We start from the raw sequence: 27,986 nt of genomic DNA on the forward strand, positions 1-27,986 counted from the left end.
TCTTTGTCCACACAGCTCTAATATGGCGGTCATTTATACCAGGCCCCAGGCGTGTGGCTGCGTCCCAAACCCTGCACTACGGTACTGTAAGCGGCTTTGCCAGAATACCGAGTCGAGGGTACATATGACGCGCACTATTTAGCACACTAGAACTAGGATTGGGACGTAGCCATGTCTGAGCGTGCTTCGAAATTTCCTGCGCGAGCGTCCTGAGCGGGAGAAATCCATGAGAGAAGGCAGGTGAAAGTTAGCCTGGAAGCTAATGAATTCCTGTGGGAAGAACTGTCACTTTTTACATCGAATTTTGGTCCGAATGTTTTGTAAAACTTTATATATATTTACACCTAACGTTCTTATGATCAGGATAATATAAAAATAGACATTTAGGTAGCAGTTTAGCTCGCCTGATAAACTCAGTTGTTCCTGTCAGTTTCACTGTATTCCTTCAGAGTTTTTTCCCCTTTTAATTTACCTCAGATTTTCTCTGTAAATATCATGTATGGATATAAGTATTAAAGTATACAAGTTCACTGCGTTTTACAGGGTGTTCAGTGTGAACCATGTTCCTAGCTGTGAAATACAGAGCTATTGACTACAACTATGAGGTAAAATCTACTGTTTTATAATTTAGTCTTTATTATTATTATTATTATTATTATTATTATTATTATTATTATTTATTATAAATAAAATAAAACATAGACAGGTTATAAATAATATAATGAGTAATTTAAAGTCCACTCCATGAATCCACTGGGTTTCAGTGTGTGCAGTATATGTATGTATATTACTGAAAAGTAATATAGACTATTTAATGTTTAAGTTTTTACATGTTAACAGATCTATACACATGTTACACATTAATAGTTATGTGTGTTATACTTGTTCACTCAGACGGAACGGTTCTTGGTTAATAAAGGGTCTCTGGCATAAGCTGATGTTTTTTTTGTCTTGTATAATAAATGACCTGGAGCTTGAGTAAATCTCTTTCCAGGCTTCGGCAAGGCGCAGGATGATGATGAGTTCTCTCACGCTCCCGGTTCCCATCCAGCTGGACAATGACATCTACCCACACTCGGGGAGGCTGCAGGAGGATTCGTACCGCAGGCCGTGGTGTGGTCAGGAGATCACTACACACCCTCTTACTGGCTCTAGAGTGTCTATTAGTCACGTAGAAAATCACTTAAAAGTACACCTTCGTTCTAATTAACGTCCGGCAATTATTTAATTACTTAGTATGTAAATATTAACAAGGCTAAAAGGTTACGCTGTGACAGACCATGGATGTTAGCGAGACAAAGCATTAGCAAGATCAATTCATGCATACACACATCATGACTTTTCAGATAACTGAGTACCAGGAAGCTAACCTTCGTACCTATATCTCCTGCTTACTTCATTCACGGTTGAACATATCTAGAGAAAACAATGATGCTAACCAGACAGGTATAATACCTTTCATATGTGATGTGAAGAGAAGACACTACAGCTCAGTGTTGTTCAGTGACATGACGACTATACTAGCACGTGTCACTACATTTTACACAACTTTTTCCACTGCAATATTTGTGACTGTGTATGCACTTATCTAGCTAACTACCTCACCATACTTTATTACATCTTGTTAACTAGAGCTTTACTATTTTTAAGCATTGCCAGTTAAGTTTCTGCGTCGAACCATGGGAAGCTAAGCTGTGCATCGTGACTGTCATGGGAACGTAATCATGATTAAGGTGTACTGCGATACAATTCTGTCATGGCAGGACGTTTGGGCACCGCGTATAAACTGGAATACACAGGCTCTGTGGTGGATTGTCTGAAGGCAGGGCTTCGTCCAGTGCAGTGTGTGGAAAGGTATGATCTGCTTTCATCTTGGAGTGTCTTGGAGTGATTGATATCAGTGTAACTGTGTGTGTGTGTGTGTGTGTGTGTGTGTGTGTGCAGGTTTACAGTGTGCCCGGGCGAGTTGGGAGAGGACGTGGTGCCGAGCTCTAACCCTGCGTCCCCGAGGTGTGTGGAATGGCAGGAAGCTCTCAGTATCCTGAACGGAGGAGAAAGAGCAGCCGAGTGGGACGAGTGGACAGAGACCTTCCCCGAGGTTGATGTACGCTCGGTATTCTTCAGTGAGCAAGGTCAGCCTGATAACGTTTACATGGTAACAACCTAACAAAAAAGGGTTGTCTGTTGAAGTTGTGATAAAAGACACCATATGAAGATGGGATTTCCAGTCTGATGCCATCTGATGTTGCAGCGCTCTCTGTTTCTCAGATCTGTTCCTTCCTGAGGAGGTGTTAATCAGTGATATCAAACTGACTAGTCATCTCCCGTCTCTCACCAAATTACTGCAGAGGTTAAAACCTTATCCTGTGTCAGATCTACTGGATCTCCACCAAACCGGATCACTGCTTTCTGAACACGTCACAATTGGGTACTTAAGACTCAGGTGTTGCCTTACCTGTTTAGATTTTATAGCAATATTGACCATCAGTTTCTTTGCTCCTCAACACTATTGGTGTAATTTATTATCACCTAATCAGCTCGGAGCATTCTTTAGCCCTTCACAGACCAATCAGAATGCAGTATAGCCCAAAGGTGTGTTCAGAACAGTTTGGATTTCCTTATCGCTGTGTGTGTTTGTGTTTAATACATTTGCAGGGAGTTCTCTCTGTGCTCTGTACCGGCTAGCTTCTCAGCTCCTTTAGCTTCTCAGTGGGACAGAGAAGAGTTCGGGAAAGAGAACATTCTGGTTGCAGAGGTGAATGAGATTCACATTGTTTCACAGGTGTGTTTTTATTGTCTTTAACTGTTTTTGTTTATTATTCAGGATCTCATGCTGCCAGATTTCGTCGAAACCGATGAGCAAGAGCTCATCTCTCATCGTCTCATCCAGGTGCGAGAAGCTCTGAACCTGACTGCAGAGGCAGTTGAAGAACACTGGTCTGTATCAGACACTCTGAGGGCAGGTGAGCCCCTTCAGCACCTGCCTTGGCTCAGGAATGGTCAGGAACTTCTGTAATCATGTGCAGAACGACAGACTATAAACATAAACATGTCACTGTCTAAACTGATCTAAAAGAAGAATGTTGTAAAAGGGCGGTGGGTTTAAATCAGTATAACTGAACTTTATGCCACTGTCATAAAGATTGATGAGTGTGTGTTCCTGCAGGCACGCTAGCTTCATCAACCTGGGAGACTTTCAATGCTCCTGCCACTCACATCACTGACTCCGCCCCTGAAAGGCCAATCTCTCCATGTATATAAGCTTTCTGAAATACTGATACGTAATACATTCATCATCTCACTGCTAACGTTTCCGTATTTCACTTATCTCCTGTTCTTATATCAGTTCCTTTCAGGTCCTATGTGGAACTGGAGTTAGATCTGATTCTGTCTCCTCCTCCTCCTCCTTCTCCTCCTCCTGATTGGAAGCTCGAGGCTGAGCTGTTTCGGTCCACCAATCAGCTCTCAGTAGAGACGCTGTCACCTGTCGACAGAACGTAACACACCCCAACGTCGTCTTTGTTCTCATGAACATTTTAAAACCTTGTGGTTGTATAAAGCTTCTTATGTGTATGTGTATATATATATATATATATATATTTTTCCTACGATTTGATGTATTGACAGGCGTTTGCTGTCGGACAGCGAGCGCGAGGTCCTGGAGAAAGTCATCTGGGCGGAAGAGAAACATCCTGAGTGTGTAGCCAGGCTTCTGCTTGCAGGTAACATGCCACACTTCACATTACAGCAGCGTAGTTCAGTAGTTCTAATGTGAATCAGTATTCATTTATATAATCCATCATCACTGAAGGCAGGTATTTGGCATGTCGTTCGTTGCAGAGCCGGAGATACCTGCACCTCCGGTGAGGCGTCACTCCCTCCCTGAGCTGCTCTCCTCGCTCCAGGCCGAGCCGGAACATGACCACATGGACAGATCCAGCTCCACTTCACTACTACCACCACTGATGACCCCTGACCCTGTCCTCACACAGGCACTGACTGTAGAAACACACACCACTGTAAACACACACAGGCCAGAGGTGGACATGCCCGAGCAGCTCACACCGCTCTCTCTCGCTCAGATAGACGGTGAGGAGTTCGCTTTATTTTTATTTACATTGTTCAATGTTAAAACACAAAAAAGCCAGGCATTAATATCAGAATATATATTAACGAAAAGTAAAAAAAAAACAAAACTAAGAACACTTTATTATGAGCAAACCGAGCAAAAACGAAGTCAGTGTTATATTCATCATTCTGTGTTTTCTAGATTTACTGAGAGACTCTGAAAATGCGGGTAAGTATCATTATCATTATGTTATTTGAGCAAACGGTCGTCTCGAACGATTCCTCGGACCAATCCGACGTTCCTTCCCTCGCACTCGTTTTACTGCCTACCTACCAAAAATAGGAGACGGTTTCATCTTTTCCTGTCATGTATACAACCTCTCAGTAAATGTGTACAGAGTAGAGATCGACTGATAGTGATTTTTTAAATAACCTGGATTATTTGCGTGATAACCGATATGCCGAACTGATATTTATTTATTGTTTTACTTCTGTTTTTGACAAAATGATAAACTGAACAAACCGTTTTATTTCTAACAATTTTGTCAATTTCACTTTCTCCTTACATACAAAACAAAACTCTTATTTATACACCAATAAATAGAGGTGTCTGAAAGAGTGAAAAAATAAAAAAAAATCAAGTGCACCTTTACTATTAGTCTCTATTCCTTAGCACGAGCTGCTTAAACGACATATTTACGTGACGCATCTAATTGGTACATGAAAGGTTATAGGGGTCCTGTGCAGCGCAATTCTCAACACGCCCACAAGATGGCGCCATTTATCTGTGGATCTGATATAAAAAAAGCCAACAATATCCGATTACGGAAAAATGCTTAAATATCAGGCAAACATCTGTGAAAGCTGATTACAAGGATGCTTTGCTAATCTGATCTGGGATGAAGCTAGCGTGAAGCTGAGCACTAATTAGTGTGTTCATTAATTTGCTGGACAGGTCAGAGACAAACAGTGAGTGTCAGTGTGGAGATAGTGTCGCCTGACCCATAAAACTGACTCTTTAGTGATAAGGTGTCTCTGTTTGGGTTGTCAGAACATTCAGCCACGCCCACTGTGGAGAGCAGCGCTACAGACAATGCCGTTCCTGCTAGTGCACACAGGCGCAAAACTGTCACCTTCCTTCTACAGGAGCATGATTCTCGGAAACAATGCCCCGATAAGAAAGTTATCCATCCATCCACCAGGAACACTCAAACTAATCCTAGTGATGTGTCTGACAACATGGCGAAACACTCGAGTCTGCTGAAGCCAGCTCCACGGAGTTATTCAGTAAAAGACGCTTGTAGTAGCAACAGTTACTCCGGTTTCTCTGAGAAACAGGATTCAGTGAGACGCACGGATACAAACACGAGTCTGCTGAAGTCCACATCACACACATCCGCTCACACTCTACTGACCAGAGACAACCAAGAAGACCTGATTAGAAGCAGTAATAATCCAAGTAATACAAATAACGTCAATACTTTCTCTGAGACAAATTTCAGTCTGCGCTATACGTACTCGGCTGCTCGTAATCATTCGGAAACAAAGTTGAAACAAACGTCTACGAATGCTACCGTTAGGACGAGTTGTCCAAATAAGCTCTCTTCTGAGACCAGGACCGTAGACGGAGATCTGAGTCTGTTCTGTACACAGCCTGGTCCTAGTAATCCTACAAATCATCCCTGTAATCTCCTTCCTGAGAATCCTGCCAAAAACCTTATTGTGCTGAAGCCTCTATCAAACCCACACACCCAACCAAACACACCTAAACAGCTCAGTGTGCCCCGGAATTCAGGAGTTACCCCGACACCATCCAGACCTCCTCAACGAGGAGACCAAACAACACCACATTCAGTATCACGGAGCAGTGCTGTAGGGAAAAAGTCGAGGTCATCTGTCCACAGACCTCAGGAGAACCTGGACCCCGTGTCTTCCTTCATGATGCTGAGAGGCGTCCTGAGACTTCCGCTGGAGCAAAGACCTGAAGCCACGCCACCACGCACCACAGGTAAACAAACAGGGCGTGTTTTTTTTTTTTTTTTTTTGCAAATCACTGCATTCTGTTTTTATTTACATTTTACACACAGCGTCCCAACTTTTTTGGAATTGGGGTTGTATCTTATCTGTTAAGCAGTGTGGTATTGTTTCAGTGGCAGAGCCTTCTCTGAAGTCAGACTTGATGGAGCTACAGCAGGCCAGAGAGACAAGGAAGAGCCCTGAGTCGAGTCGTCCTGTTCCAGAAAGATCCGTATGTAAAACTGTAACTCCCACAGGTACAACCCTGAACCCCGAGTATTGTCACACTGTCTCTCTCTCTCTCTCTCTCTCTCTGTCTGATACGTACTGTCTGATCGCTCCTGCAGACACAGAGAGAGGTGCGTACTGCGAGCTGCATGCACTGGCCTGTCCTGTCCTCTGTAGGGCGGGGCTCGAGTCGGGCGCTTTGAGAAACACGGACTTCAGCAGCCTGTCTCCTGAACACACACGGTTCTGTCTCAGACAGCAGGAGAAGCTGCTCAGTACAGGGCAGGGTTAGACACACACCAACACCGGCACTGAACAAACATCACACACTCCACACACACACTGTCCATCAGAGTAGTGATACCAAAGCTCTAGGAGTTCTAGTAAGAGAGAGTGTGTGTGTGTGTGTGTGTTAGGTAGGGAACGTGAGTATAATGATATGGCCCTGCTTCATATCCTGGTCACAGTAAAGGACCTGCTTCTCAGATGTGACCTCATCACTGCAACAGGTAAATATACACACACTTCCTTCCTCACTGTTTTCTGTTCTGTATGAGCCTGAGCTGAGTAAGAGTTAACCCTGTGTGTGTGTGTGTGTGTGTGTGTGTGTGTGTGTGTGTGTGTGTGTGTGAGGTCACTTGGAGAAGGCATGCTCCACCTGTGCGATAGACGGTCTAGGACAGCTGCTGAGGAAGTTTCAGGTGCTGCAGTATCTAAGTAGGAAGTGGGCAGAGCCTCAGCTCAGAGTGCAGCACCTGCAGGAGCAGATCAGTTCAGATCCAGACCCGTTCCGCTCTCCTCTGCACCGTGTTCCTTTCGTGCTGTTCATCACAGAGGGTTTACTGAAGCACTGTGTCCTGCTGCAGCTGCTCGAGTCCACGTCAGTCCCCCCCCCCCTTTAAACATCCGGTTAACATCTGGTTCACATCCAGTTCAAATCTGGTTAACAACCGGTTAACCGGATGTGGATTTTTGATCCCAGTATTGTTTTTAAATGATGTGAAAATGTATAGATGGTTTTCTGTGTGTGTGAAATGCTGCTGCAGGTATAACATGACTCTCCTGGAGAGGAGCCACTCTCCGTCTCTACAGCGGCTGGGACCGACACACCTGTATGACATCATCACCATCGACGAGAACACAGCCATTCTGCTGCAGGTGAGATACAGAGAAGAATACACTGTTGTCTGGTAGATTTTGTGGCTGTACGCCTCACCTCCTCCTACATTGTACATGTATATGGTGTGTGTGTGTGTGTGTGTAGGAGCTGGGGGAGCTGGAGCAGGAGCGAGCAGCTGAGCGTGTGGTTCTGAGACTCTCGGCTCTGTCGCTGCAATTTAACCGCTGCTGGGTCCTACTGCACTACAGCTCTCTGTGAGTCACACACACCTCACACACACCTACACCTGAACGTTCAGCTTCTCTCGAGGTAGCAGTGTCCAAGGCCTGTTGATTAATAGGTTTGGCGTGACGTCACACTATTTATCTCCAGAAATGAGAAGTTGTGACGTTCAGGTCAATGATAGTTACAGGTGTGTATGTGTGTTTCCCCCCTGTGTGCAGTGTGTGTGGTGAAGTGTTCAGTAACCTGGCATTAGTTTACTCTGCCTTGGTGCTGTTTGCCCAGAAGTCTGAAGGTCTGGATGTTAAGGTGGGTCACATGATCATATTTCTCTCTTTTTTTAAAACTACAATTTCTCAGCGACACCAACTGCATGGTTACTTAGCAACAGTGTAGTCTTACATGTTCTCCACCTGAATGGTGTGTGTGTGTGTGTAGGTGTTGCTGGCATATGACGGAGCCATTGTAGCACAGTATGTGCATCAAGTCTGCCTACACACACTGCTCAACTCTCAGAGAGATGTGTGTAGCTGGCTGGACCGAGAGTGGTTCAGCGTGCTGCCTACTGAGGTGTGCGTGTGTTTGTGTGTGAAAACTGCCATACTTTACCTACATTGCATCTGTAGTATACTATATGTATATATAATTGTGTGTGTGTGTGTGTGTCAGGAGGAGCAGTGTTTGCTGTATTTCCCGTGTGTGAACTGTGTTGTAGCTCAGCTGCTGCTGAGTCGAGCTCCGTCGCTACGGTGGCTGCTGGAAGCTTCACACATTCAGCTGGAGGAGATGTTTCCTGAAATCACACCTTCTGTCTTTAAGGCAAACACACACACACACACACACACAGAGAGAGTCTGCAAAAGCACACTAAAACAAACTAATGCACACACAGTAGTGTTTCTGCTGTACCCAGTCAGCAATAAGCAGTGATGCTAGCCCCGCCCACTCAGTACCATTAACGCGGTACTGATCATAAACAAGTACCAGAACCATCAAACCTTTGGTGGCTGATTAAAGGAAACAGACTATATAATACACACATACACACACTAACACAGACTTGTAAGCATTCACAACAATTTACTTAATGTACTAAAAAAAATCCAACCCTAAACAAATACAGAGAAAATGTGTTGCTTTGTGTGTTTGTGTTTGTAGCTCTTCAGTGAGTGTACAGCTGCATACAGGCTCCACGCTGCAGCCCCACAGTGTGAGGACGAAGTCGCACACATCCATAACTGGGGTCTGGATAAGGACGAGGCTCTCTCACACACACACCCCCACTCAGACCCTCGGACCCTCATACACTCCTCCATAGTGTCACACAACCCTGGCTTCCTCCAGGAGCATGGAACTCTGGGTAGTGGCTGGTGTGGGGCAGAGTCAGAGTGTTTGACGAGCACACACTCACAGAATTTGGTTGAAGAACAAGAACAGACGTGGGGTAAGAACTGCGCAGGTAACACACACACACACACTTGTACAGTCAGTGGTTCCCTCACTGAAGCACTGGGTGTTAATTAGTCATGGTTAATTGTATGAGCAGTAGCAGGAGATTTCAGTGGTGAGGAAGCAGATGAGCAGTGGAGTCTGGAAGCATCATCTCTGATCTCCAGTCTCTCTTTCACACACTCGCACACCGTTCCCTGCACACCGTGCACCCAGAACCCGTGTCCTCACCAAACTCATCCCCTCCCACCCCACCTGTCCCATCAGCAGTGGGGAGGCAGCATTGCTGTGTCCGAGAGATCGGACACCGAGAGGAAAAGACCAGCAGGGGGCGCCATACACACAGGTACACAATATACACATTTGTTTTAACCTTCATGATTATGACTCACAGCTCACAGGATTCAAAAATCCAGTATCTCAGAATATTAGAATAAAGAATATGTTAAAATTTTTGAGATACACCTGTACATTATACACATCATTTCTTAAACAACCAGTGTGTTGCCACTGGATACACCGCTACCTCTGGATCTACATCATACACTCATTGAGTTCCTCCCTACATATCTCTCTTCCTGTCTGTGTGTGTGTGTGGTAGCATTTCCGCAGTGTAAGAGAGTGCGACTTCTGTATGAGAGAGTCCCAGGAAGAAGTGATGGACAGACCCGACTCAGGTTTTTCTAAACATATGCCGTCGTGCTCTCACTCTCTCTCTCACACACATACACACACACACACAGTGTACACTTATTCATGTGCTCACAGACAATAAATGTGCTTTGTTCATTACACTACCTTTCGGTAAGTGTGTATGTGTTTGATGTCTGACCTGTTTGTGATTAAGTCACAGAGTCTTGCGTTCGTTATCATTAAGGGTAAAATTGATTTGGCACACTCTGTAACACACTCAGTTTTGAACATCTTCAGTGTTGTAATGTAATGTCACATGTCGAACTGGGAAATAAAAACAGAAACATGAGGGTCGTTCACATCAGCACTTTGTAATTGATCTCCATACACGGTTGGTGATGTCATACACATCGTACAGAAGGATGAGGGGAAAGGAGGAGCTCCGTTCTTTACATCATGGCCTTTTAGGTCCTATAGTTATCTAACCAATCAACACTTACAAAAAAACATGGCTGTTTTGTTTTTTCCCTTCAGATTTCACTTTACAGCCATCAGCATGTTCATGTTAAATGTGCTTTCCTCATGTTCTACTGTACAGCTTGTTTCAGAGCTGAAACCCAATATGTTCACCCCGTGTGAGGAACAGAGCTGAGCTGAGAGAGAGAACAAGCTCCACGCACTAACCCAGATCCCATGAGCTACAAAAACACTTCCTTTTACATTCTTCTACCTTCATCAGGATATTCTCCATCTACTGAGCTGAACTACACCGTCATCATTTGAGACGTTCACCAGTCCAGTTGCTAAATCTATTTGTGTCTCTAGGTATTTGTCCAATCCAGCGCAACGGTACATTGCTTTCTATTCCGGCTTTAGATCTTCAGCCGACTGCTCAGGTTTGGCCCTCTAAAAGTCGACAGGTTCGAATCAGATTTGTAACTCGCAGTCGTGGCAGCCAGAGCAGTAATTTTTTTATTATTGATCTAAGGATGGCGTCTGTTGTTGCCTCAAGATAACAGACGCCATCATTGGGATTGTCACTCCTTTATTTTTTTGCTTCAGACAAAAATCTGCCTGCGTTTAGTCACTTGGATTCAAAACTGTTCTCAGACTTGTGGCCTGGTCGCTTTGAAAACTGCTCTAAGCCTTAAGAAGTTTAGCAAAACAACGTAGAAATTTAATACAATTTACAGCTTTTTGAAAAGTAGATTACTGTGATTTCATACTTTCTTCTTTGGGGGAAAAGTCAGGAGACTTTTGTCTTTCCTACAATACTTTTACCGCCCTGAAGCCTGAAGTGATACAAGAAGGCACTAGTCTATTATAAACCCCTCTCTCTCTATCTCTCTCTCATGCTCGCTCTCTCTCTCTCTCTCTCTCTCTCTCTCCCTGTGTGTGTGTGTGTTTAGGCGACAGAAAAGAGTGAACGTGACAAACATAATGCAGCGCAAAACTAAACTCTAGACCAAATGTCCTCTAATAACGTCCCATATAACAGCGCTATTCTGTACAGCCTATTCAAGTAGACGTGTTATTACATGTTAATTACATCGAGTAACGTCTGTTAATAACAATTTCAAATAACGTTAGCATAGTCCTTCCAGAATGTCACGTATTTACAAGCGCGACGGAATAGATTCATGAATAAAATGCATTTTCTGTATTAGAAAATAATATAAAATGATAAAACTTTGAAGAAAGAAAATTATAACGTGACATGGTCAACCAAAACTGTTGTCGTAATCTGTAAAAAACAAATCAGTATAGTTTTCAGGAATAACATTATTCTCACACGAGTCAGGTTCACTCACAGGCAAGTGAAGACGTCAAATAAATTAGTGCAATATTGTGCTAAATAAAATTAAAATGCCTTTAGAACGATGAGAAAAAAGCCACGTTTAAAGGACGGGTTAAAAAATTAATCAAAAAAGAAGCTATAAGGCTAAGTTATGTGAGTTTATAAGCACTAGGTGTGTTCTGATATTACGTTTCCGTATCACAATAACAGCCTAACCTGTGTAGAGTATACAATAACCTGTAGGGCTGGGCCATATGATGTTATTATATATTATATCAGAGATATCTCGGATATCATCGGTATTTATAGAACAAGTACAAACTCTGATCTTTAAAACTGTAACTTAAATCAGTTTTGTTGTTATATCATGTAATGTAGAAACATTTTCAAGTATCGCGATGTGATATTTTGATCATATCGCCCACCCCTACGGTGTACATCAGATTACTGGCACACACTTCATGCTCAGTACGCCCTGACTGACATGTACTGTTTAACACAGCCAACAGTTTTAGGTCATATCTGAGATTAAAGTGGTGCCTTACAGACAGAACAATAAGATGATGTTAATAATAAATAAACACATTCCTATGATACCTTCAGAACAATAAACTCAACATACAATTATTTTCTTTCACTTGCCTATTAGTAAGCCAGTCATTCTTTGAAAAGAGTAGACATGTGCCGATATTTAACTTTCTTTTCAGTATTTAAAGGACAACACCACGTTTACGAGCGACGTTAGCTACTAATTCAGGTATATTCTGTACTCCGTGTTTTCTACACAACTCTTAAAAGAAAGACACGTCTTCAGATTTGTCCTGGGGCCGTCATTTGGACAGACTTCTTCATCTCTGATCCTGAATGCTTGTGTTAAATATCACGATATATCGTGCACCTGAATATCGGCACGTGCCTAGCTACAATGCTTTTTAAATAAGGACTCGAACTAAACAAACCCATAGTGTTCTTTAAGCAGCTAATGTTAACGCCAAGGCTAAAACTGGTGACAGCTTCCTCCTTTCCCTCCTCCTCCAGCAGAAGAAGGTGTCTGTAGGTGCAGCAAATGAAGACGTGTAGTTTGGTCTGACATGCAAGATATTCCCTGGCCCCGCCCTCAGTCTTGCTTCTGATTGGTCAGAACAACAGGAAGTTGATGCGAAGAGTTCACTGTTGAGTCTCGGGGGGCGTTTGTCTTCATGTTCGTGTGTATTCAGTAATACAGGTGGTAACTCGTAATGTTATACAGAGTCCCTGTGCCGAACTGCCCCGCCCTGACGTCTCATTGGCTAAAATCAGCCACATGGTTAGCAATACTGCTGACATAAACGTCACATATTGCCACATTTAATGAAAATGGGTTAACAATTATATTTTTTGCTAAAGCTAGCATTCCTATGAGAGGCGGTCACTGGAGTAAACATAAATAGCTTGGTAGTTTGGTAGTTAGCTGCTATCGCTGTATAAAACGAACCATTAAATTGAACAATGTAGTGAATAAGCTGCCGTAACTCTGAGCTAAACGTTACCTACAGAACCATGATGGATCAACATAACAATGAAGGACCTGCTTAGCGAACGGGCCACCATCTCATTCACTGACGTAACGCAGCACACAGACGTGTGCTAATCTTTAGGTTTAATATGTTGCGTTTGTTATAACTAGCGCCAGAGCAGTATATCGATATTAAAGGTGTCGGGACACACGGATAGAGCAGTGTCTCCTTAAAGGTTGTGGCTCGTCAATTTGTGTACCACGGCATTCCAGAATGTGTGTGTGTGTGTGTGTGTGTGTATGTGTGGGGGGTAATTAGTACTGTCACAGAGCTGATAAACGTATGCCCGTAGTTTATTCTAGCTTCTAGCAGATCCTCTGTATTACTTTAACTAAAATGTTAATTATTTAGCGGAAGGCATCTAACTAAACCAGAGACTGGCTCAGTTTAAAAGTACACTTTGGTACGTATTTAAATTTATTTACATTGTCTGGTTTGATCAGTTAACTGACATTATGGCTTCTTTAAAGGAAAGTCGAAGACATAAGGGATAACGTGAAGCACCTCTACGAAACAGAACAACCAAATTCAAATCGTCTTCTTTGTAGCTATAAACTAATCATTAATGGTTAACAGTTGTTGTCATTCAGTCATGTTAATAATTATCTGGACTTTTGTAAGCAATCAGTTTTGCTCAGCAGGACCTTCTCACAGTTTACATAATTTTTTGTAACAGCCAGCAGACACGTGGTTGGTCCCCAGGGGGCGCTAATCACCCACAGGAGAAGGGGTTTTTGTATACATGAGCTGTAAATTTCACTAATCCATTCTATATAAGCATGCGCTCGTGTCTGCTGATAATTATATCAGTAATGCCCCATTTAAATATTTTACAGAGTAAATCAGCCGATATTAAAATTGGTAACGGTGTCAGAATGTTCGTTTCGCTCTGGCCCTAGTTATAACCTCATTATGACTGCTGCACTGCTTCTGTACACGTGTTTACGTACATGATGTCAGACCATATATTTACACAAAATCGTAGGTGTTTATATAAAAGCGGACAGTGCTACAGGCGTAGAGAGCAACACTGTCACTGATAATCATGTTCATGAAGTTGGGCTGCTATGTCGATGTTTGTGTCTTTTGAGAATTTGTTGAGTTGCTAAACTTTCTAAACGCTAATCACGTCTTGCATGTGCATTAAAAAAACCTGTTGTAATACCATAATAAAGATCACAGAAAGAAAGAACGAAAGAAGGAGCGCTACATAGTTTTAGCAACAAGTCAGCGGGAAACCTGGCAATGTTAACACGGCTAACAACGAAGGGTAGTATTAGCGTCACTAGCATGATCTTGTATTTTTTTGGTAGTTTCATGACACACTGATTTGGCTTTTTTTCTGTTTGCGTGTCTCTTGCATGGCAAATGTTATCATACAGCAGGCAATAAATATGACGATACCCATATTTGTTTAAGATTAACATTAGCGTTAGCCATGTTTGTTTAACCTGTTCCTTTATCAGAGTGAATGAAGATGCACATCCCAAACGATGTGTAGTTCTGTGTGTGTGTGTGTGTGTGTTCACTGTGGCCCTCGAGGATCTTCGCTCTCCTCGTCGTTTAATGTAACGTAGATGATCGGCACCAGGCCGTGGGCGTCGCCAAGGGAGCACAGCAGCCAATCAGAGTCCGCTCTGCTCAGGACCCGCAACACATCACCCTTATGGAAGCTCAGGTGACCTGTTTCCGTGGCGATGTGGTGGCACAATGCCCTTACCTCACTGAGAGAGAGAGAGAGATTTGAAAGAGGAATATGTATTTTATTACATATTTAATGTGTGTGTGTGTGTGTGTGTGTGTGTGTGTGTGTGATTAGAGAGAGAGATTACCGTGCAGCTGTTGTCTGTGTGTTGGGCTCCTGTGTTTGGTCCTGCTGTGTTTGGCAGTGTTGTGTCTCAGCACTGTGTGTGTTTAATGCCTGAGGCTCCGCCCTTTTCCCAACAGACTGCACCACCAAGTCCAGCACGGACCGATCCAAACTCAGCCAACCCGACGGCAACCTGAAATCAACAACAAGAAGGATTTTATGATTAGTTTGATGAATTTTTTGGGATGCACCTGTCCATATCAGCGTCTCCTTCCTCTTTCCCACTCACATGCTTTTCGGGTTCTTGGATGATTTGAGTTCCGTTTTCTCCGTTTTGCCGACGTTTCCGGCTCCGAACAATCGCCCCCAGCGTAGATTCTGAGCTGTCTGCGTTTCCGCTCCTGCCCCCTCCGGCTGTGTCTCGTTCGTCCTCTTTAGCTCGCTCAGCACTGACTCCGGGGGACTGCCCATCCAAGATGGCTTCCCTTTAATCGATTTGAACTGTTCTGATTGGGGAAAGGTTCCGGTACTGGCGGTATGACGAGTGTCGTTGCACACTGTGGTTTCTGGATTTTCATGCGTTGCTTGATGAGCCTCTGCACCTTCGACCACGCCCACTCTTGGGGGTGGGTTGGTTTGTCTCCGCCCCTCAGCCACACTTCCTTTCTTGCGCTTCTCCCACTTGACAAACTTGGAGCCCTCAGCAGAGTTCTCGATGTAGACCTGAGAACTCTGCATGAGCTGGAACCACCATCCTGCCTGCTTGCTTCTTAACCTGTCTCTCTCTCCATCTCTCTCTCTTTCCCTTTCCTTCCTCCTCTCCCTCTCTTTGTCCTCCCCGCCCACTCCGTTCATCCTGCCTGTGTGCAAAACGAGCCCTTCACTCTCTGATTCACTACCTGCCCTGTCGCTCCTTCGCACCCTCCGCACTTGTTTTTTCGACTCTGCCCCATCCATTCGAGGCCAGGTTCCCTCACACCTTAACGCAAACCTGCCTCTGTGAAGCTGCTCCGCCCTGTTCGGATTTGACCCCACCTCTTGTTTTAGCTGTATAGGCTCTGTCGGGCCCCTCATGAGCTGGAACGTGGAGCGAGCTGATTGTTCGAGGCCCTGGCGGGTGGAGCAGAGCTGCTCTTTGCACCTCAGGTGCTCTTGACCTTTCTGCAGCTGATGTGGTTCGAACAGAAGGTCGAGGTCAAAGGGCAGGAGCGAGAGTGGCTGAAGCAGGAGCAGCAACTCCTCAAACATTGGCTGACATGCCCCTTGAGAAAGGGGAAGGAAACCCCATGGGTGGTAGTGGGCCGCTATGATGTCTGACAACAAACACAGATAGGATATTTACAATATTATACGAATAAAACAGGTGTGTGTGTGTATGGGAGCGAGATATTATCCTACCTTCATGTGTGTATATGTGATTAAACCAGAATTCCAGAGATTGCAAGCTGAAAAATGAATAAAGGTGAGTTTTAACTTTTATTATTAACATTATTTTTCAGTCAAATACACATAGTGACTGAACACTGCTTTCACTCCTCTTACACTGTTAATCAAGATGAATCACTTCATCATTATTAGCATTAGCATTATATTCTGGCATCGCAAGATGGAATCATATGATATAATCACACAAGACAGTGAAAGATGGAAAGAGCGACAGGCGTCTTACTTTAAGAGTCCTAGGATGAAGGCGTTGAGTCTCATGCTGTGATTGGTCAGCTCCGAGTACTGACTGACTTTCAGGAAGAGGCTGTGTAATACACGTGTAGAAGGACCTGAGAGAGAGAGAGAGAGAGAGAGGTGTACTTTACTACTGTGTCTAATGTGTTCATGCGAACACAAATCCACCTTCATTAACTCTCGTCATTACCGTAGAGCCCATTTCTCACCGAGCTGTGTTGAGGCCTCCACGACGCTCCAGGGCTGATTGCGCCGCTGACCAATGATGATGTCAAGTGTGTACGCTCGCAGGCCGTCATGCAGCACGTCACACACGGCGGGACACAGGTACTTCAGGATCAAGTGAGCCACGTTGGGACTCACCGAGCTGTTGCCCAACTTTGCCTGAACACACACAGCGCTTTACATGAAACATCCGATTCTGAGAACATTCATCAAGTTTACTGTGTTCGTCTCAAGTTCCTTGTGCTACAAGCAGAACACATCCGAACAGATCCCAAGAAACATACGAACACACTGTGCCACAGGATAATACAGAGGAATCATTCGAGCCTCTCATTCAGGACTTTCTGAATAAATGTAAGTGCAGGCGCCCCAGATAATTAACGCTTGAAGGCGGGATGTTTAAATGATGTAAAGGACCAAACCGTTACCAGAGTTTTAGTGAGAAAATACTGAGACAGACTGAACATCTTTACTCCTCCCCCTCCTCCTCCTTATCCTCCTCCTCCTCCTACTACTAACAATAATAATAATAATAATAACAACAATGACGGCAACCTTTATTCCTGCATCCCGACTGGTGCCGAAATGAGCCACAATCAGATCCACTGCTGTGTTTATGGCCTTCACCAGACCTGAGACAGGGAGAGGGACAAACAGGAACACTTCATCCTTTGAGAAGAATCTACACATTTTCTATCTTTATGCCCATGAGAAAGTGTGAGTTTCTGTTACTGATATGTTAGTAACAGTTACTGAGTTACTGAGATGTTAGCGTCTACTCGATTCATTGCACCCGTGTGTAATAGATAACAGCTACTGCTTCCTGCTGAAAAGAAAATAGTACGGTGAAATAACATCCCCAACTGGACCTAGAATTAAATGTATTTATCTGAATGATTTGAACGAATTTCTCAAGAAATTATTTTCTTGTGCGTGTCCATAAAACAGTCCTTGACCAATTCAAACTAATACGCTCTAAATAGGGCTTCATAAAAACGATATACAGACTTCTGTATAAACAAACAAAGAGCAAGGTGAGGTGTTACACCAGACACACACTCTCGCACACACCTCTCTTTTGATGCAGGTCGATGGAGATGGACTCTTCAGTGGTTGCGTCAGGTGAGAGGCAGAACTCCTCCGGGGGTCGCTCTGTCTGAGAGAAATAATCTGGCAGCAGGTCACTGTAACACCTCAATGACTGACCTGCACGCGCACACACACACACATACACACACACAACAGTAAGAATAAACACCGCTACCTGAACATTCTGGACAATATTAACTTGATCTGAGTTTATATTCCTTTTGTACTTTTAATGCTGTTATTAATTGTTTTAACAGACGTTTAAAGTTCACTGCGAGGAAAGTTCTTATTAGTAGTAAGGTCATGACCCCGAACGCCGATTAGATTAGGTTCAGCACCGTTGAGTCTGCTGAAGTTCAGCGCATGATTTGATGGAGGGAAATCGAAGACGTTGCGTCTCACTGTGCGTCTCCTGGCAGTCAGAGAAGCAGAAGCAGACAGAATGGAGGAGGAAGAGGGAGAGGAAGAACTGCCGTCTCTCTTGTTTTCCACACCCAGAGGGTTCTTACGCCTGTATTCCCTCCATTTAAGAGCCTGTGGGGAGAGGTGGTGTGCTACAGGATGGACAGAAGCAGCGAGAAAGAAGAGTGGAATGATGGATGCAAAGACGGAGAATAAGGGATGGATGGATGACGTAAGAAATGAGGGAAGGATGGAATGATGACAGCAAACAAGGAGAAAGGAATGAAAAGATGAAAGTATGTTAGAAGAAGGAAGGGATGGATGAAGTAGTGATAAGAGGAATGATTATGTGATTAAGTAAGGAGAGGGAGGAAAAGAAATGGGTCAGGATGAAAAGGGATGGACAGATGAAGGGAAGGTGATGGATGGGATAATAGAAGGAAGTTGAGGAAGGAATGCATGGATGGATTAAAAAAGTGGAAGAGTGGTGGAACATGGGATGGATTGAAATAAGCAATGAATGGATAGTGATTAAACGGTGAAAGGATAGATGAATGAAAGGAAGGATGGACAAAGGATGGTATAACAAGACATGAGAAGAAAAAGTAATGAGAAGTGATGATGGAGGATAAGCAGAAGAACAGATGAATAGAATCAATAAGTAGCAGTTAAAAGAAAGAAAAGTTAGTAGAGTAAAAGTGAAGAAGAGAACTTCAGACACCAGATGTGTGATAGGATGGTTCTTCACATCTCTGTAACGTTAACTCAACTATTCCAGATTGTTCTCACACCACTACAGTCACGTACCATTGTGCGGTCTCTGTGTCATACACACAGGAGCTTCTTTCACTTCCTCTTCCTGAGGTCCCGGGTCCAGCTGTGCCATTGGACTGAGGCCGGAGCTGGGCAGTGTGGGTAATATACTCCGATTAGCTCGCTGGAAACAATGCCCCCTGGTGGCAGGGGGAGGAGTCGGGGGTAGTGGGACCAGCTTGGCGACCCCAGTCGGGGTGTGAGAGAGCGGGGCAGGGCAGGAGAGGGATCGGGGTGGCGAATAACTGCCCAGAGGAGACGGCCGGGGACGCTGACCATCGTCGTCTGAGTCCTCCTCGTCCCGTTCAGATGGGGCGGAGCCAAAACGAGCCTGCATATGATTGATGTACTCGTCCAGCAGAGGGAGGACGGGCTTCGTCTGGGGTTTCCCGAACTGCTGCTGCAAGGTGAAGGGCTGGATGGGTAACGTAGTGGGACGCTGGTCTTTAGTGTAGCGCACTACTGCTGGAGACGAGTCAGCAGAACTGGACAGTCCACCTTATACACCGAGAGATACAGAGAGAAGGGTTAAAGAAGCTGGCATCATGTTAATAAGCAGACCATTTAAAACACTAAAACACGGTGAACCATTATGAATTCTTGGCACCTCCTTTAGTATATAACAAAAAAACAAACAAGAAACTTCTTTCTTTGAGAGATATTTTTAAAAACGATTTTCAAGGAAAAGGAGTGGTGTCAAAGAAAGACAGCATGCTGAGCCCAATAATCAATCTAACTAGCGTGGCAGTATTAATATTCAGAACATGCTTGGAGCAGCACCGGAGGCAGTGACGTAACGTGTTTAGAGCAGCGACAGATTAAACACAGCCAAAAGGTTTCGGTTCGGTTTCGTCACTGTGGCGAGGTGCTGCAGCGTGACCTAGATGTCCACAGGGAAATGTTTCACACCCAGACACAGAAGGGATGAGATCCACAGGAGGAAGGAATTGATGGACTTAAAATAAATGAATAGATGGATGATTATCCATGTACATGCATTATAATCTGTAGTGTACCATATTGTGAGGGAACCCTCCGATCATACGCTGTGGAACTTTAACCCTGATCACAATCACTGAAGATGTAACACGATATATACTTTTACCAAGATATTGCTAACAAAACGCCAACAAAGGACAGTACAGGTTCAGAGATATTTGTTTCAAGGCAAAAATGAAACAACGTACCAAATTAACATCCAGTGATTTTCTTTATACAGTAACAAAGAGGTTATAAAAGCACAGACATGTGACGATAATTATACAAGGAAGTGTATCATGATGTCATCTAAATCATCACCATTTCTAAATTATTAGAAATCGCCCAGTCCTAATGTGAAAGTATATAAAATATCAGGCACATGGCTGCATTTAGGAAAGCAAAAGTAAACCCATAAACCAAGTGAAAGCAAAACTAAATGAATGAAAGCCTTGAAAGTGTGAACGCTGCTACGACCACACAACTCCTTATCACCGTGTGTATACACCTGGAAAGTACTGCTTTAACTGCTGATCTTTAATGACAGACGTCTATTATTAGACTCTTATTATTATATCAGTAATGTTTTATATCTCACCTGCTCTCAGCACGTCTCTGTCGTCACACCAATAAGATGTAGTGAAATAAATAATGAAACGGTTACAGAAACAACAGACTTAAGAGAATGGAAAGAAAATGCAGACTGTAGCTCTGTTTGAGTAGAGACACGTTTTTGTCGTCGTCACAACTGGAATATTTATCAATTAAGATGTGTTATTATTTTACATGAGTGTTATTCCTGTTAATCTTACCTTCGGTTTCGTTTCCCGGCTAAAACCAGATAATTACACACAACACAATGACACAGCAGAGACAGTAAACATACAGAGACCTGCCTCACAGGCAAACACACACACACACACACTGCGTTGTTCTCACACACAGACCTGCCTATGCTGTATCACTGCGAAACAGAAATCAGAAGTAAATACCTGGAACTGTTCCTGCAGCTCACCTCTGACAGGGTGTGTGTGTGTGTGTGTGTTCTTTGACTGGGACACTGTGTGTGTGTGTGTGCGCGTGTGTGTAACGTCACTTTGCGGTTGTGCAAGTTGTTTGCCCCATGTGGTGTCAGATGTCAGTGTTTTCTCCTCTCCCACTGCACTACACATTCATGGCCACCGGGGGCAGTGCTCCACCAAGAGTGTGAACAGAGTGACACCTGCCATCTCTAAAACTCTGGAGTAATCATGTGTGAAAGTGTCATTTTATTTTATTATAATTGTAAACCCAAAGTAGAGTTTTGTAAATCAACAGCCATCTGGCTCCACCCCATCATATACCAGAAACATCCATCTGACTCCACCCCGTTATGTACCTGGATCCCTATACTATGTAAAACAATACATACGACATTAAACTCTGCCCCCTTACCTTCTGCTTTGGTCCGCGTCTCTTTCGCTGCTCCCCCCGGCGAGGCTCTGAGTGGTGCGCTCCAGTGGGGGGAGTTAATCAGTGAGGACAGATCTTCAAGAATCGGGGAGAACTCTCCAGACGAGTGGGAGTGAACAGAAGAGGCTTCGGCACCAGTCTTCTGAGAAGGAGATCCGCCGTTCTTCTTTTTGTTCCTTGCAATCTCAGCGAAGGAAGTGACGCGTGGTGGAGGAGGCAGGCCCGGGCTGGAACCCTCACTGAGACGCACAGGACAGCTTAGCATGCGCTCCAGAGAGCCTAGACGAGGCTGTGGGGTCTTGTCCAGGTTCCGATCATAGCTACGGGAACGAAGGCGGGCCCCGACCGAAGCTCCTCCCACAGGTGGTGAGACGTTGACGTACACTTGTCCCTCAATCACATTTGAACGCATGGAATCAGTGTTACTCATCGGTGGCTCCGCCTTCTTCTCACACTGCTATCGGAGCAAACGCAAAGATACTACATTATCAGAGAATTAATTTAAAACTAATATAAAATGAATGAATTAACTGTAATAAGAAGAATGCAGAAACATAAAATGCTGCCATTGCTAACTGCTCAGCATTACTAATATACTTCTAGAGCGGGTTGCTAAGAGACAGAAACAAAACTTTCCGTAAAAACAGTAGTGCATTCATCTGCTGTGAGACTCTTAGCTTTTGTGTGCTGACCTGTGCATTCTCTCCTTGCTCTTCTTCCTCTTCTCGCTCTTTAGTGTGCCTAAACAAGAAGTACTCTGTGGGCTGGGTGGGACTTCCTTTGCTGTGTTCATCAGAGCAGCTTGTGACTGAAGATCCTGCAGGACTTGGGGAGGAATGTGTTGAAACATCACAGGTTACCAGCTTGTAGTAGTTCTGGGTTGCGACAACCAGCTGTGCCTGGCTCTGCATACAGGAAGTGAGGTCATTGGCTGAGGTCTCAGAGGGTAACAGACCTTCGTGGTTGTGATAGGAATTGCAGTTAGCGTCAAGCTCCACTTTGCCACCTTGTGGCTGGGAAGAGCATAGGCAGGAAGAGGAAGACGGAAGGTCGGTGGCTTCCTGGGGAGCTTCCGTTGGAGATCTGTGCAAGTCCAAGTAAAAAGCTCCACCTCCACTTCCATATTCAGCCCCGCCCTTACAGACTGGCTCAGATACGGAAGAGGTGCAGGAGCTGTTTAGGTTGATTGGCTTGTCAGGGACGATGTTGTTCGTCTTGTTGTAGATGGTACTGAAGTTGACCAGAATGCCGTCAGAGCTGTTGCAGGATGAATCGCTGCAGTAACCGTGTGCAAAGTCTGGGAACGATTCAGGATACGTCCGGGAGCATCCACAACATTCCGAACTGCCTCGGCCACCTTGCATGGACTGATCGTCATCATCGTCGTCCCACTCTTGCTCTCCACAATCCATCGACAGGGTGGAGCCGTTGCTGCCATGACGATGCTGAATGTCCAGCCCTAAAAGATCAAGCCCCTCGAGACGGGCAGAAAAATGACGCCCAGAAGCCCCCTTCTGGTCAGAACCCCAGGGCTTCTCTAAAGATTCATGCAGGTGGAACGATCCGGAGTTGTAGCCCAGCTCATGCAGATGGAATGGAGCCAAGTCCACTCTGTCGTCTAAGGATGCATTTGAGTTTCCATGCAAGTGAAAGGAAGAATCCTCCAAGTATCCATTCAGGTTGTGTCCATCATCGTCATCATCATCATCATCATAATCGTCTTCCTGCGCATTCAGCAGGAAGGGATTGTGTCTGAGTGAGCTTGGCCTGTTGTGCACCTTCTTGGTCAGGACTTTAGGAAGTGCATCTTCAGAATTGCTGGACGTGAAAGAGGAAGTGTCGCTCGCCATGCTTCCACCTCTCACTCCTTTTTTCTCTCCTCCTCTCATACCTTCATCTTCAAAAGCATCGCTGGAGCTGGAGGTCTGGATCAGGCTGCTGTACACTAGAGCCTCGCGCTGGAGGACATCTCTCTCGGGAAGCGAGGTGGTGCGGATCAGGCCCAGGTTTTCTGGGCAGCTGAACGGGTTGTTGCTTTTCCTCAGAGGGCTCCTGCAGCGCTGATGCGAACCGGAAACCTGGCAGTGCACTAGAGGGATGTGATGAACAATCAGTGTCTCTCCGGCCAGCTTCGGAGGACTGTCCATCGTCTCTGGAAAGTGGGATGAGAAGGGAAATAGATCGAGGCTTGAAGAGACTGGAGAGAAGTTTAATTCACACGCCCAATCCCGACTCGAGGTCGTTGGGAGTGAGGAGTGTGATGGAAGAAGCCGAAGAGATCATCTCGATAGAAAGAAAACATCTAGAAGGTGACAGAGAAAGAAGTTACATTGGTTTCTGTTTCAGTCAGTTTTTATTTTCTCAACCATTATTCACTTTCTTAAAAAAGTTCAATAACGTTGTGCTTTTGTTGTCATAATTTAAAGTATTATGCAGTGGAGAAACCGTTAACGTTACACATTTGAAAAGATTTCATGACGTTCAAAGGCTAGATAGTGAACAGTTTGAACGTCCTTCCTGCTTTTAATGACTTTTTCATACAACATTTAAGACACTTGACTTGAGCCTGGTTTACACTGTACAATGTTCAGCCCGATGCCATGTTTGGTCACAAAAATCATTTAAGTTTCTGGCAGTATCAGATTTGAATGAAATCTCAGTGTGTGAGCACTGATCCTCTAAAAGCCACCAATAGAAGGACAGCATAGGATGATGCCAAACTCCAGGGACGGCTACAAATAGTTGGAGTTGGGGCGACTGTGGATCGGGTGGTAGAGTGGGGTGTCCACTAATCTCAGGGTTGGTTCGATCTAATCTCAGGGTTGGTTCGATCTAATCTCAGGGTTGGTTCGATCTAATCTCAGGGTTGGTTCGATCTAATCTCAGGGTTGGAGGTTCAACCCCCGTCCCACATGACTCCACATGCCAAAATGTCCTTGGGTAAGTCACTGAACCCCAAGTTGCTCCCGATGGCAGGTTAGTGCCTTGCATGGCAGCTCTGCTACCATTGGTGTGTATGTGTGTGTGAATGAGACACAGTGTAAAGCACTTTGTAGAACCACCTAAGGTTAAAAGGGCTATTAGTACTATAAGTGCAGACCAGTTACCAAATACGGTGGTGATGACGGAGAAACATGAACAGATTGTTAAATTGTGGCAGCGGGATAATGTTTCTTTGAGATCCACCCTGACAAATGGCCAAAATGGATGTGGCAGGGAAAGAAACTGCTGATGAGTTCCACCTTCCCGTATCCTTATTACACCGCGTTCAGTTTGGAGAACTGATGTTCATGGTGCCCTCTTTCACCCGGCCGTGAACAGCTCTTCACCTTCTCAAGTGTCATTCTTCTTGGTATAACGTACATCTTCTGTAATCACAGGTTCATCGTTAGTGGATCATCGTTATATAATCTGACGTGGAGAAAACGTGTTCGCACACAGTCTATAGCATTCCTCCAAGATTTTACTCTGATATCTTACAGGGGGGAAATGTAAACATCCTGACATCACGCAGAGTAAACACGGCTTGAAACACTGCGCTAATGTTGTTTCACTCAGCAGACCGTGTTGTGTGAGGCAGGTCTGTCTCAGAGCTCTCGACTTTGTGCTAATGCATCTGCTGCAGGCGGACTTCAACATGACACCAAGCGCCTCTCTCTCTCACACACACACACATGCCTCTCTTTATCTTACACAACCAGCAACACACACCCTCCATTACTCTGACACATGCATAAGGACACACAAACAAACACGCAAGTCATTCGAGCTCCTTCAGTAAGAACTACACTGACCTAGCCACATGCTATCATGCTGAAGAACATCCATGTCAGGGCAATCGTGTACTTAAACACAATAAACAGCTGGTGTGGTGTGGTGTGGTGTGGTACAGTACGGTACGGGACGGTACGGGACATGGTCCATGGTGGAGTCGTGATGGCGAGGCGTTCTGTATGTGAACGTTGTGGCGTGTATATGGTCAGTAGAGTATGTGGTTTGAGACACGTCCATGGTGGAGTCGTGATGGCGAGGCGTTCTGTATGTGAACATTGTGGTGTATATATAGTTAATAGAGTCCACGGTGAACTGATCATGAGGCAACAGCTGTGGTGAAAACTATTACTGATCATCGCTCCGTTCAATACTCTGTTCCCTGGATTAGTGAGCACTACTCACTGCCCAGTGTAGGGGACAGGGAGAGGTTTGGAATACAGCCCTGGTCTTTAGGAGAATCAGTGTGTCAGCGCTGTAAGATGGATAACACAGTGGACTTTAAACTCACATCGGCGTGGTGCTGTGTATCCTGGAGTAACGAGGCTCATAGTTCACGTTCCTGACATGCCACAGTAAAACAACATCACACTCACACACACACACACACACACACGCACACACACACACACACACACACACCACCTGCTCACAAGTGTTAGGTAAGCATCTTTAATCCGCGTTACTGCATGAACATCATACAAATAAAACTACACTCAGGTACTGGGAACACACACACACCTGTAATACTATCTTTCTGGGTAAACCTCTGACTGTTATACAGCACTGACACTGGAGACTCCTTCCGTTAATGTTACATAAACACATTCTCCTTAAAGAATATCTCACCAGATCAACGACTTTGTAATGTGTTTATTATCAGCGGAGCGTTTGCGGTACGAGTCCCCGTGAATGAGCTGTTACTATGGAAACGATAAGGTATTAGAATGAGCGCATTAATTATAAATAAACCTGTTAGGTGAAGCTGCGCTCCTATCAGATCTGCTGCACCTGACTCAACACCTTCTGACCAATCACAATCCAGAACGCTGTCGTGCTGTCGGTGGTGTTAGTCATGTCCAGGGTTCTTTCAGTGTAAAGACTTGGTACATCCCCAGTAGAAACCCTAAAGGTGTGTGTGTGTGTGTGTGTGTGTGTGTGTGTGTGTGTGTGTGTGTGTGTTAAATTGAGCACAGTGAAACAAGATTACTGGCTCTCCTGGACCGGAAATAATCCATTTCCATCCTCCAGCTCACTCAGCATGAGCATTACTACTGACTAGTAGTGAGTCCTGCTTGGTGACGTTACATAACTGGAGTACATTCCCAAATCCCAAAATGTCTCCCTGTGCATGCTGGAGCTGCGGGCCGCGTCCCAATCCGCACACTCGCACTAAACAGTGCGCCACGCGGGGTGTCTGTGCAACCCTGCAGCGCGGATTTATTCCTGTTCCGTGTTTAAAACAGCCTTCTTCTGTGGTTTGGGACAGAGCCACGACTCAAGGCCCTACACCGAGTGTGAACGCAGGCTGTGTCGGTTCTCCCGAGTGCTCCGGTGTAGGGAGGACTCGGGCATTTGAGACGCGGCCCACGGAATATTCCGGGAAAGTGAGATAACCTCCATAACGTCACGGTCACGACAAATACACGCTTTTATTCACGAATAACGGAGAATTACACACCCCGAGACGTGCAGATACAGCAGGGACAGTCCTCCGAGCATGTAGTGGAATAAAGGAGTAGAATAAAAATATAAACTCGGACATGACACCGCCGTAAACAGGCCTCACAGTGAGAGCACCGTTACTGCAGCTAACCGACATAACGGCACTGACAGGTCCATCACACACACCAGCACACACACCACCACATCTCTAACACACAATACACACATGACAGGAGGTTTATTCTGTACATGTATTCATGATCAAACCCGCAGTGATGGACATCCCGACGCCCACGGTCCCTGCACGCGCCTTTTGTCTCGAACCCGAAAACACTGAAGGTCATGGTGTATATATATATATATATATATATATATATATATATATATATATATATATATATATATATATATATATATATATCTCTAACACTCACAGTTTATTCTCCTTCCTGAGTCTGTGAGGATGAATCCTGACTCATTGTGCCGGAGTCGGTGTTGTTTTCCCCCGCAGTGTTCAGACTGTGGTCTCCGGCCGCTGCGTCATGATCCTCTCCTTCACCACCGGAGATGATCCTTCATCATCTCCTCTTCACTCCTGCTGGACGTGTGTTTGTAAACGATTCGGTTTAAACACCGGTTTCTAACACACAGCAGATGTGCCGCAGCTGGACTGATCCTGCAGTAGAGACTGAACACACACACAAAGCGCTCGGTTCATGTGTGTTGTTGTAATGATGCACCCGTTTACTGCGCTGGACCAACCGGGACATAATTCCCCCTTCTTCTCTGAGTCGACTCTTTACACTGACTCGTTCGACTGAGTCGAATACGCGAGTCGGGATGTTTGTGAGCTGAAGCCGGATTCACGCTGTCGGATTTTCAGATAAGTCAGAGTTCCTCCAGGATGTAGAGATTTCGCAATCGTAAAGATGAACGCAAAATCTAGCAGTTTTTCAAAATTACGGCGAAGACGCGTCATGAGACGTCATGAGAACGCACGTTCAGCCGAAT

The 27,986-nt window shown here is 44.8% G+C and overlaps 2 protein-coding genes across 5 annotated transcripts; one reads left to right on the forward strand and one right to left on the reverse strand.

Annotated features, from left to right (window-relative positions):
• The first annotated feature begins 49 nt into the window (after positions 1-49).
• shoc1 (shortage in chiasmata 1) lies at positions 50-10,657 on the forward strand. 2 transcript variants are annotated; one of them, XM_047150042.2, is made up of 26 exons: positions 50-307; positions 544-605; positions 995-1,118; positions 1,764-1,854; positions 1,945-2,132; positions 2,269-2,428; positions 2,656-2,755; positions 2,825-2,963; positions 3,167-3,253; positions 3,347-3,497; positions 3,628-3,722; positions 3,841-4,089; positions 4,271-4,297; positions 5,120-6,076; positions 6,219-6,341; positions 6,432-6,599; positions 6,729-6,821; positions 6,946-7,192; positions 7,359-7,470; positions 7,577-7,686; positions 7,876-7,963; positions 8,093-8,224; positions 8,324-8,473; positions 8,813-9,113; positions 9,201-9,449; positions 9,705-10,657. In XM_047150042.2, the coding sequence occupies exons 2-26, from the start codon at positions 561-563 to the stop codon at positions 9,788-9,790; spliced, it is 4,272 nt and encodes a 1,423-aa protein (XP_047005998.2). In that variant the 5' UTR covers positions 50-307; positions 544-560; the 3' UTR covers positions 9,791-10,657. The 2 variants fall into 2 exon arrangements, with proteins under 2 accessions (XP_047005998.2, XP_053530463.1); XM_053674488.1 differs by having other exon boundaries at positions 8,813-9,098.
• On the reverse strand, positions 10,088-27,706 carry rusc2 (RUN and SH3 domain containing 2). Of its 3 annotated transcripts, none has more exons than XM_017451569.3 (13): positions 27,410-27,706; positions 22,232-23,841; positions 21,522-21,993; positions 19,104-19,607; positions 18,233-18,448; positions 17,877-18,011; positions 17,361-17,437; positions 16,790-16,964; positions 16,570-16,675; positions 16,299-16,345; positions 15,190-16,213; positions 14,923-15,093; positions 10,088-14,814 (listed from the first exon to the last, which is right to left on the reverse strand). In XM_017451569.3, the coding sequence occupies exons 2-13, from the start codon at positions 23,684-23,686 to the stop codon at positions 14,616-14,618; spliced, it is 4,581 nt and encodes a 1,526-aa protein (XP_017307058.1). In that variant the 5' UTR covers positions 23,687-23,841; positions 27,410-27,706; the 3' UTR covers positions 10,088-14,615. The 3 variants fall into 3 exon arrangements, with proteins under 3 accessions (XP_017307058.1, XP_017307057.1, XP_017307059.1); XM_017451568.3 differs by having other exon boundaries at positions 21,522-21,996; positions 27,410-27,705; XM_017451570.3 differs by lacking the exon at positions 18,233-18,448 and having other exon boundaries at positions 21,522-21,996; positions 27,410-27,703.
• Positions 27,707-27,986: the final 280 nt, after the last annotated feature.

This window comes from Ictalurus punctatus, chromosome 22, assembly GCF_001660625.3.
Source record: "Ictalurus punctatus breed USDA103 chromosome 22, Coco_2.0, whole genome shotgun sequence".
Classification (NCBI taxonomy): domain Eukaryota; kingdom Metazoa; phylum Chordata; class Actinopteri; order Siluriformes; family Ictaluridae; genus Ictalurus; species Ictalurus punctatus.

Coding starts and splice junctions, on each gene's coding strand:
- rusc2 (XM_017451568.3), bottom strand. CDS start 23,686: ATGGACAGTCCTCCGAAGCTGGCCGGAGAGACACTGATTGTTCATCAC. Junction 21,997..22,231: donor AGCAAGGAGAGAATGCACAG/GTCAGCACACAA, acceptor TTGCTCCGATAG/CAGTGTGAGAAGAAGGCGGA. Junction 16,214..16,298: donor TCACATATACACACATGAAG/GTAGGATAATAT, acceptor GTTTGTTGTCAG/ACATCATAGCGGCCCACTAC.
- shoc1 (XM_047150042.2), top strand. CDS start 561: ATGTTCCTAGCTGTGAAATACAGAGCTATTGACTACAACTATGAG. Junction 2,756..2,824: donor AGAACATTCTGGTTGCAGAG/GTGAATGAGATT, acceptor TTTATTATTCAG/GATCTCATGCTGCCAGATTT. Junction 9,450..9,704: donor AGGGGGCGCCATACACACAG/GTACACAATATA, acceptor TGTGTGTGGTAG/CATTTCCGCAGTGTAAGAGA.